Below are 10,508 nucleotides of genomic sequence, written 5' to 3' on the forward strand. Positions count from 1 at the left end.
CATAGCTGCCCTGAGCCCTTTGGGGATGGGCGGGGTAAAAATCCATCCATCCATCCATCCATCCATCCATCCATCCATCCATCCATCCATCCATCCATCCATCCATCCATCCATCCATCCATCCATCCATCCATCCATCCATCCATCCATCCATCCATCCATCCATCCATCCATCCATCCATCCATCCATCCATCCATCCATCCATCCATCCATCCATCCATCCATCCATCCATCCATCCATCCATCCATGGTGTGTCTGACTGCACTACTGTCACCAAGGGATCATCCATTCGCCCACTAGACATGCTGGTGCAAACCCTTGCAGTCTGGTATAAGAGTTTAAGAACAGCCAGATAGTGCCATGTAAGCCTGGCATGAGCATCAGTCTGCATAAATATCCTAATTTTGGAAATGGCTGCTTTGCAGAAATAATTGTTACAGGACAGAGTTTTCTGATTGCTTCAAGCAGTAATAGAGCTTTATTAGACAACCCTCATCAACATTAGAAGGCCAAGCAGTCAGCCATTCTACGTAACAAAGTAGAGCGAAAGGACGTTCTGCTAGAAAGAGCATTGACGAACCGAAGAACCTAGCAGGTTGGGGAATTGACAGAAGCCGCTGCAATAAAGAAACAGTGAAGGTAGAGTCAGGTAGCTGGTGAAGGGAATCCTGCCTCTTTTGTGGCTTTGCATTGTAGAGAACGTCAGCAACCACACTCTTTCTTTATCAGCAGAACTACTTGTAGGGTTTGGGGTCAGAGCACATTCATATGGCAGCTGATTAATCCGTGGATTTCCTTCCGTGTCCTGTTGAAAGGGACAAGAACCAGGGAATAGTCAAGTTATTAAATTTGTGAATATCAAGGATTTTACCCTGTTGCAAAGTATGTTTCATACTGCCTTATCAAGTTAGCTTTAAAACTTCCTAAATTCACCCAGTTTTGCACCATTTTCTTGGAAAGTGTTCGCTTGTAATGAAATGGAAAACTATCTCCAAAGCAGTAATGAGCACATCATCTCCACTCACGTCTTCATCAGGCTGCTTCTTCTTCAAGAGATTATTCCCCATTTTAATCCCATTTAGAAAAACATCAGGCCTGAAATTATTTGCAAGGTAGCCTTACTAAAATTATGGCCTTCCTTAATCATAATGAATTTCTTATACAGTACTAGAGATTCTGAGGCTTCAATCAAGAACCCTCTGGTCTGAACATTGAGGCAGTTCTTTAGGCTTACCTGAGGAATGTGAACTGGAGTAGGACTGAGAACGTGAAGAACTAACGCCTGATCCTCCTCCAATTTGACAGCTTGATGCTCCTCCACTTCCTCCTCCAACAACTGTCCCTCCACCGATGTGGCCACCTCCTCCTCCAATTGTACCGCATGATCCTCCACTCATGCCTCCTCCACTGATGCTAGTTCCGCCCATGCTTCCACCGCTAATGCCGCTTCCACTAAGGCCTCCACCAGACACTCCTCCTCCGCCAATTCGGCCACCTCCAATACTTCCACCACCAATACTGCCACCACCAATACTTCCTCCTCCGATACTTCCTCCACTGATGCCACCTCCACCTATTCTGCCTCCTCCAATGCTTCCTCCTCCTCCAAGGCTACCACTTCTGCCACCTCCATATCCTCCTCCAGATGAAATTCCGTATCCGCCTCCACCAGATCCGCTGAGAAAGAAAAGAATCCTAAATAGCATTGCAAATCCATACATACAAAAGCAAGACAGTAGAATACAACTTGTAATGTTACTAGGCATCAGCTTCTACGCTTTGTCCCTGTCCAGTATCTTCATTTAGATCTGGGATAATTCTCTGTCTGAGATTTTAGAGAGTTCAGACCATTGGAAGTAGGCAAGACTGGGTCAGAAGGATGAATACTTGGTTATAATATAAGATAGTGTCATATGTTCACTAATCAATCAATTTGGCTTGTATTCAGGGCAGACATAGTAAAATTTATCCAGATCTTTGTCTCTGTCCCACATAAAAGATCTTGTTCATTATTATTATTTTATTTAAATTGTATTGTAAATGCTTTGGTCAAAGACCATAAATATATCTTACTTACTTACTTATTGTTTTATTGCCCGTTATGTGATTCTATCTGACCTAAACTCAATCAAGTTATTCCATATCTTTTGGGGTCACATGAGGATTACATCTGTTTTCTTCTGGCAGACATAAATCTGTCGATTAATATATGGTTGTCTCTTATATGCCTTTATTGATTCAACTAAGGAAAAAGATCACACACACACACACACCCCTCCCAACTTGGCTGCCTTATTCTGTTTATAGAGTTAATTATGGCATTTTCCCATGCGGTATATTTTATTTTATTGTTTCCTTTATTAATGTGGTTTTATGTAATTATGTTAAGGCCTATTAGGTCAGTTTGTTACTCGTTTTCTTCCTTGATGCCTAGCTGTGGTATGATCAGTAGGGATATAATGGAAGCTAGCAAATCTGCTTATTATTTTTCTCAAAATCCAATTGATCTTTAATTATTTGAGCAATTCAAATTCATATTCCACTAGAACAGGGGTAGGGAACCTGCGGCTCGAGAGCCGCATGCGGCTCTTCTGCCCTTGCACTGCGGCTCCACGAGCCGAGCCGCTGGCCCCATCCTATATACAACTGCCCATGGCCGGCTGGGCTGGGCTGCCGGCTTCCCCTATCGCCTGCCCCGTTGGAGCGGGGTGGGCGCTTTCCCGGAGGCCAGCGAGGCCGAGCCGCTGGTCCCATCCTTGCCCGCCCTGCAGGCAGCAGGGCGGACGCATCCATGCGCTTCTCAGAATGAGAGGAGTAAAAGGTAAGAAAACCCAATATATAAAGTGTTATCTTTATTTTAAATGTCAAAAATTATTTGTGGCTCCAAGCGTTTTCTTTTCCCATGGAAAACGGGTCCAAATGGCTCTTTGAATGTTAAAGGTTCCCTACCCCTGCACTAGAAGAAGCTCAGATTGTTGAATATTATCCAAGTACAATCATGTTGAAAAGGCAGAAATGAATACAAACATTTTTGTTTTGATATATATCAGCCTGTAGTCACTTCAGCTGTTAAAATTTAGCCTCCTTTGGCTCTGAGGTCCTGATGTCTTGATACTCTGTTGTTCCCTTTTCAAAGGCCCCAGGTATATAATACCTAATACAGACTAAACTTCTAGAACAGAATGCATGTACAATGTACTATCATTCAGAGCATATTCACATTATACTACATGTATTTTGGGAGCCTAAACTGTAAGCCCATATGAATGCCCATAATTTGTCTGCAGATCTGCTTATTGAAGTCTTTTATTACAAATATTCAAACAGCAGCATTTATGTAGGTTAGGTCCAATTGGCCATGCTGGCAGGGGCTTATGGGAATTGAAGTCCATGAACATCTGGTGCACCATAGGTTGGCCATCCCTGATGTACATCTTGTGAATTTTTTAATTCATGTTACAACCACGTGTGGTTTGCTGCCAGTTCAGCTTCACTTATCTGACATTCTGCCAACTTACATTTCTTGTTGTCCTTCCTCAAGCAGTCGGCGGTACTGAGCAATCTCCTGTTCCAGGCGCGTCTTGATGCCCAGGAGCAATTGGTACTCCTGGTTTTGGCTCTCCATCTCGCATCGGATGCTGGCCAGTTCTCCTTCCACTGGCTCAATCAGGGCCTGGATCTGTTGAAGCTGCAAATTGTACCGACGTTCCGTGTCGTCCAAGTTGTTTTGCAAAGACTGGATCTGGCATTAGGAAAGAAACACATGAGGAGGGAGGCCAATGCTGAACAATGGGAAGTTGTCCAGGAGAAGGAGACAAAAAAAGAGAGACTGTCTTGGTCATTGCCGATGAGAAATTAGAAGCTGCTTTCTGGGTGATCCCTTACCATGCTGAGCTGGGATTGTAGCTCTATCTCCAGAGTCTGATACTCTCGTCTCAGCTCTGAAACTTGCTGAGTGGTGCTGTCGACCTCCTGACCACTTGAAGTGACCTGCTGGCGGACCTCCTCCATCTGAAAGGCATAAATGAAGGCAATGTGATTTACAGGGGAACACGTGGTGGAAAATACCGCCTCCCTGCCCACTGGGCTGGCCTGAGGCTCAGGAAAGGAGATGTTGGTATAAAAGCAGAGGTGGGATTCAGCCGGTTCTCACAGGTTCCCGAGAGTGGGTTACTAATTATTTGTGTGTGCCGAGAGGGGGTTACTAATTGGGTCCGCTCAGAGGCAGTAGCATATTTGCCTAGGGACAAGGGATACCCCATGTCCCTGGGTGCATCCATTGCAGTCATGTGGGGGGCGCCAAAATGTCCCCCCACACAGACTGATTTTGCAAGCCCCAGCAAGCCTGGCATTGAGGAAACTGGCTGCTGCAAGAATTAAGGAAGCCTGACATAGCCCTGCCCACTCTCTACGGTGGCCCTGAGTGTCCAGAGGGCGGGGGAGAAATACCACTGTGCTCCCAGGATGAGGACTGGGGAGCTCCGCCTCCCCTCCCTCTCACCCAGAGTGCAGTGCCTTATTCTCCATTAAGTCCTTGCCATTGCTCTCAGTCTCAAGCCTTCTCCATAGGGAAGTCCATAGGCCGGCTAGGGAGGCAATTTCTGGCCCACCTGCAAGGTGTTTCTTGTTGGGAGAGGAAAAGGGGGCGCACGTTTGTTAGCTGTTTGGAGACTCCTTAAAGGTAATGTGCAAATCCAAACTGCACTTCTATCCCTAAAATCTTGTTTGCAATTGTGAATGGCCTTAATGGGGGGGGGGGGACATGAAGCACCTGGCTTCTTAACTTTTGCTGTGGGGCTGGGCTGTAATCTGGAGAGCTGAGTTTGATTCCCCACTTTCTCTGTCCCACCTGCTGCCCCACAAGGTGTTTGTTGTGGGGAGAGAAAAGGGGGGGGGATTTGTTAGCTGTTTGGAGACTCCTTAAAGCGAACTGCACCTGGGGTGCACGTGCCCTGCATCCTTGCTACAGCCCCGCCCAGGAATGCCCTGCCCAGGAATGCCCCGCCCCAGAATGCCCAGCCACGCCCCGTCATGCCCCGCCCAGCCCCATTGGGGCTATGCCACTGTTTGAATCCCACCACCATGGGAATCTGTTACTAAAAATTTTGGATCCCACCACTGTATAAAAGGATGAACAGGATGAAGTCCCAGCATCCCCGTTCCCTCTACCCAACCAAAACCAAACCGTGTCACCTGTTTTTCTGCAGACAGCATCAACTATTTCTTGGACTACTGTATTTATCTTCCTCTACTTTCTCACCCATCCCCCAAAAGCATACCGAAAAAGACTCGACTTACCTTGGTTTCGTACCAGTTTTCCACATCTCTGCGGTTTTGGTCAATGATGTTTTCATATTCACACCTGAGCTGGTCGAGACGTTGTTTCAGATCTAGGCCAGGAGCAGCATTCACCTCCACATTGACATCACCACCAGATTGGTGTTGCAGTCCCCTCAGAGTCTGCAAGAAGGGAAAGAGTGAAGTGAAAGCAACACAGACTATTTTGAAAAATGCATTGCTGACACACCTGACTATGAAACAATGGATGGGGAGGTGGGGAAGGCCATTAGTAGAGAAAACAGATAGCAGCAGCAGTCCCCAGTGTGCTTACTGACACCTCTCCTGGCGCCTGCCAAATGCTTTTAGAAAGTATGTTGGTCTAGTTGTGGCTTTTCCCCACCAGGACGTGTGTTTGGCTGTGCAGGTTAAGAGCTTGTTAAACAGAGCTTGTTGATGACTTACTATTATACTTATATATAATCTTGATCCCTGATATTTTGTGGTTGGCTCTGTCTGCTTTGGCAGCCATTTTGTCATTATGCTTGACATCCTTGTTGGAATTCCAGTGGTGCTAACAGGCTCAAACAGGATGGGGTCTCCCTGCTCTAAAAGAAATAGCTGCCTGATTATTTTAAACCAGTGTTTCAGGGTTCCGACCAATTGCAGGTCCTGAACCTGGGAGAGTGTCAGGCATACCATTTTGGGCCATCAGAAGTGTAGCTGGGCCAAACTGTGGATTCTATGTTTTCCACCCCCCCCTCCATAGCCCCCTCCTTACTTTAATTCAGCCTGAAAAAGTTCAGGCCTGTTCAGTTCAGGCTGAAAAAAGCCTTGGTGGGAACAACACTACTCAGGAGACCTTGGGGCTCGCAAGGTCTCCTGGGTAGTGTAGTTCTTACCAGGGCCCTTTTCAGGGTTTTTTTTGCCTGAACTTTTTCAGGCTGAACTAAGGTAAAGGGGGCACTGCGGGGGGAACGGGGAGGGGGAATTTTCTGCCCCCCCTCCCCGCAGCCCACTTGTAGTTCTGCTACTGCATACCATTAACTGACACACCCTTTTTCAGAGAAGAAAGTTGCTTGGTGCAAATGGTATGCAGTGGGGACACTGAAAGCGATTTTGTGTCTGTGGACACAGAAATATGCTGACCCCATATTGTGGGGAGGTGGTGTGGCTCAGTAGCGGAGCATCTGCTTCACATGCAGACGGTCCTGAATTCAGTCCCTGGCATTTCTAGTTAAAATGACAAGGTAACAGGTTATGTGAAGGGCCTCCACCTGACCCCGGGGAGCCACTACTGGTCTGAACAGAGAATACCGACTTGAATGAACTGATTCAACTCATGTATTCCTATCTGTTTTGGAGTTGTATCCAAACTGGCTGTTTACTATGCAAGGAAATTCACAGGCTGTTCAAAATACTGCATTTTTGTTCTGGAACTGTTACCTCCTCATGGTTCTTCTTGAGGCAGATCAGTTCTTCTTTAAGGGACTCAAACTGCATCTCCAGGTCAGACTTGGCAAGGGTCAGCTGATCCAAGAGAGGGCGCAATCCATTGATATCGGCCTCCACGTTCTGACGGAGACCACATTCGGTTTGGTACCTAACCCATGAAAAAAAGAGGGGAAGCGAGAACCGTTGCTGACCATCTTCATAGCATGTCATTTCTGTTCTATTACCATGACTTTTCTTAGTGTGTTATCAAAAGGTTCCCATAACCTTTGCAGTATATTCAACTCAAAAGCCCACACCAACCAGCTGATACTGGCCTTAAAAGCCTTTGACAACTCATTGAATACATTCCAATAGGATTCTCCTTCCCAATCCATCATTAATGACTTAACATGTTTCCATTAATTATTTATTTCTGAAAGGAAATGGAGAGGCTGATAAATCTGAACAGGAAGAGAGAAATTCTATACTCACTTCAGCTTAAAATCTTCAGCAGTCATCCTGGTATTATCAATGTTCAGCAGAATTTTGTTATAATCATTGGTTTCAGCAACCAGCTGGAATACAAGAATGGAAATACATTCATTACCTTTGGCTGCTTTGGGAAGACCATAGCAGAACACCATTGATAGATAGATTGGCTCGTCTGCTGGTCTTGTTTATTCATTTGCACGGATGGGGGTGAGCAAGAAGACACAGATAGAAAGGACGATATCAGGGTGTATAAAGATTCCTCAGCATTGGGCTGCTTCAGTGAAGCATTTTAGGGGCTAGATCATCTACTGATCAAGTGGTCAGTTTCAGACACAAACAATGATTTCTTCCTGCTAGAAATTAAGCAACTTCACTGGACTCATCGTGGCTCATAATCCACACCCTGTTCAAGTGTAGGTCAGAGTTACTATTGTACTATTATCAACGTAGTTGTGTGGAAACAAAGGTGGCTTTTATTGCAGTGTTTCTGCTCCCCTTCACAGGTAACTGGCGCAATGGATGAAGACTGTACATCAGGGGTCCCCAATCTTTTTGAGCCTGTGGGCACATTTGGAATGCTGATATGACATGGAGGCTGCAGCAGCAAAATGGCTGCCATAAAATGGCTGCCAGAGGAGGCACAGCCCACCACAAAATAATTGCCACAACTTAACTTCAGTAACACGTTGCAGATACTTATATGGCAGCTGCTGCCAAAGCAATATATTTTTTTTAATCAGCACCAATTAAATCAATCAGAAGCTTTGCTGGGCAAAACTCTATCTAGCCCTGCCCACTTCTTAAAATGGGAACCAGAAAAGGGAACTTCTTAAAATGGGAACCAGCTCCAAATTCGGTACCTCTGCTATACACTGTACATCAAAACCAAACTTTGGACTCACCAACCATGGCATATATATGGTGAAATGTTTTTGCCAACAGGATTTTTTAATTTTAAAAAAGCGCAACTAATTGTATTCATCAATCACCGAACACATCCCTTTTCAGCTATCTTAAAATATCAAAATCAAGCATCCCCAAATAAAACCAGTTATGCTCTGTGGAAAAAACACCACCATGGTTTCATTGGATGATGTCACATAGGATCATGGTAACCTAAGCTCTCAGAAGCAGCATCTGTCTGGTCTCTGCAATTTCAGATTGCAGGAGGGAGCTCTGCTGAAGCACTGTTCTTCCATAGGAAATTTGCTTAGGTACAGACGCCATAGGACCCCTGCATTCTGTCCTGTCAGCTTCATTCCATCTGAAGTAGTACGACCAAGATATACATTTGTTTTCTCATCTTCTGAGAATGTGTCTGCATTAACTATACAACAGATAATGTGAGAAAGCTACTGGAACCCAGGAACGCATGTTAAAGGGTATATTAGCATTTTGAGAGTAAATCATGCAGTGGATGAGTTTTCCAGTTTCAACCAATTTCACTGTGAATCTCGAAGAAGAAGAAGAAGAAGAAGAAGAAGAAGAAGAAGAAGAAGAAGAAGAAGAAGAAGAAGAAGAAGAAGAGTTGGATTTATATCCTCCTTTTCTGTCCTGTAAGGAAACTCAAAGGGGCTTACAATCTCCTTTCCCTTCCCCCCTCACAACAAACACCCTGTGACGTAGGTGGGGCTGAGAGAGCTCCAAAGAACTGTGACTAGCCCAAGGTCACCCAGCTGGCATGTGCTTGAGTGCATAAGCTAATCTAGTTCCTCAGAAAAGCCTCCACAGCTCAAGTGGCAGAGAGGGGAATCAAACCCAGTCCTCCAGATTAGAGTGCACTTGCTCTTAACCGCTGACCATGTTGGCTCTCAGAAGGACAGATGCTGGTTGCAAATTTTTTGTTCATTGTCTGCTACTGTATAAGCTTTCCTTCTTTTTGTTAAATGAATGGGAAAGTATGGGGTGGCAATGGATTTTTTAAAAACATTCCACACTAAGCATCAAATGTTTTATAGTCCATTAAATTATGGCCATTAAATATTGCTCAGTTCAACAACATAATGAAGCCCAAATGTCTGATGTTTTGTAGCATCTGTTACAAAAGTAGTACCATCTACCTCATTGTAGAGCTGATCGATTTGTTGATAATAGCCACTGTAGTCCCTTGGGCCTTCAGTATGTCCATGCTTCTGGTACCACTCTCGGATTAAGATCTCCAGCTGATTATTTTCGTCTTCCAGGCCTTTTACCTTGTCCATGTAAGAAGCCAGGCGGTCGTTAAGGTTCTGCATGGTTGACTTTTCATTGCTGGAAAGGAGCCCCCCATCACCATAGCTAGCTCCACCAAAACTACCGCTACTGAATCCTCCACCACCCATGCTACCTCCACCAAAGCCACCGCCAAGGCCACCACCACCCATGCTGTAACCACCACCACCACCATAGCCAAGTCCACCACCATAACCTAGTCCACCACCATAGCCGGCTCCACCACCATAGCTGCTTCCGCTACCATAGGTGCTACCACCGTAGCATATTCTTCCTCTGCTTATTCTTCCAGTGCTGCCACTGCTGAATCCACCGCCTCCACCATAAGTCCTGGAACCTCCACCACTGCTTCTTCCAGAATATCCTCTTGAGGATCCTGAGGATGAGCCTCTAATTTTGATACTTCCACTGCCTCCACTGCTGATACCTCCACCACCACCAATACTTCCACCACTAATGCCTCCACCACCACCACCACCAGTTCCGCCACTAATGCCTCCGCCACTAACACAAGTTCCGCCACTTGTGCTGCCACCACCTATGCTAACTCTACCACCGCTGCCCTTTGAGGCTCCTTTGACGCCGTAACTCATATTGAAAGATGTTTAGAATCCAAAACCCAGAAAAAGCCCCAGTACAGCTGTGCAGCCTGGAATTGAGATCAGACTGCAAATGCTTTCTCCCAGCTGATCCTTATTTATATCTTTCAAAATGGGAGTTGCCACAAAGGGTGTTCCTGGTCCTTCCCAAGGCATTTGCCAATCTTATTGTTTATGCTGAAATGATTTGCCAAAGGGAGTTTTTTTCCCTAAGCTATCAAAGGCAATCAAGCACAGATTTGGATTTTGTCACTCTCAAGGTGTTTAGCAGATAAGTTGGAATGCAGATACAGGTGCATCTTCAACTTTCTTTTCCTTTCATTTTGCATGCTCAAATTGTAACCTGTTTCATTATTGTCTCTGTGTGTGTTATGTGCACCTTGGTAGAAGACCACTTGCAATCAACTTTCCACTACAAAGTTCAGAACTATCTTCTAAAAACCCAGAACCCAGGAAACTATATGATGATTAAGTAAAAGGGGGAGGGGTTTCT

General features: G+C 45.3%; 1 protein-coding gene across 1 annotated transcript; it reads right to left on the bottom strand.

The window, feature by feature from the left end:
• Nucleotides 1-449: 449 nt before the first annotated feature.
• On the bottom strand, nucleotides 450-10,076 carry LOC125445271 (keratin, type I cytoskeletal 9-like). The gene is made up of 8 exons (XM_048518244.1): nucleotides 9,266-10,076; nucleotides 7,206-7,288; nucleotides 6,726-6,882; nucleotides 5,301-5,462; nucleotides 3,888-4,013; nucleotides 3,521-3,744; nucleotides 1,237-1,679; nucleotides 450-807 (listed from the first exon to the last, which is right to left on the bottom strand). The coding sequence occupies exons 1-8, from the start codon at nucleotides 10,007-10,009 to the stop codon at nucleotides 782-784; spliced, it is 1,965 nt and encodes a 654-aa protein (XP_048374201.1). The 5' UTR covers nucleotides 10,010-10,076; the 3' UTR covers nucleotides 450-781.
• Nucleotides 10,077-10,508: the final 432 nt, after the last annotated feature.

This window comes from Sphaerodactylus townsendi, linkage group LG15 (genome assembly GCF_021028975.2).
Source record: "Sphaerodactylus townsendi isolate TG3544 linkage group LG15, MPM_Stown_v2.3, whole genome shotgun sequence".
Taxonomy (NCBI): Eukaryota; Metazoa; Chordata; class Lepidosauria; order Squamata; family Sphaerodactylidae; genus Sphaerodactylus; species Sphaerodactylus townsendi.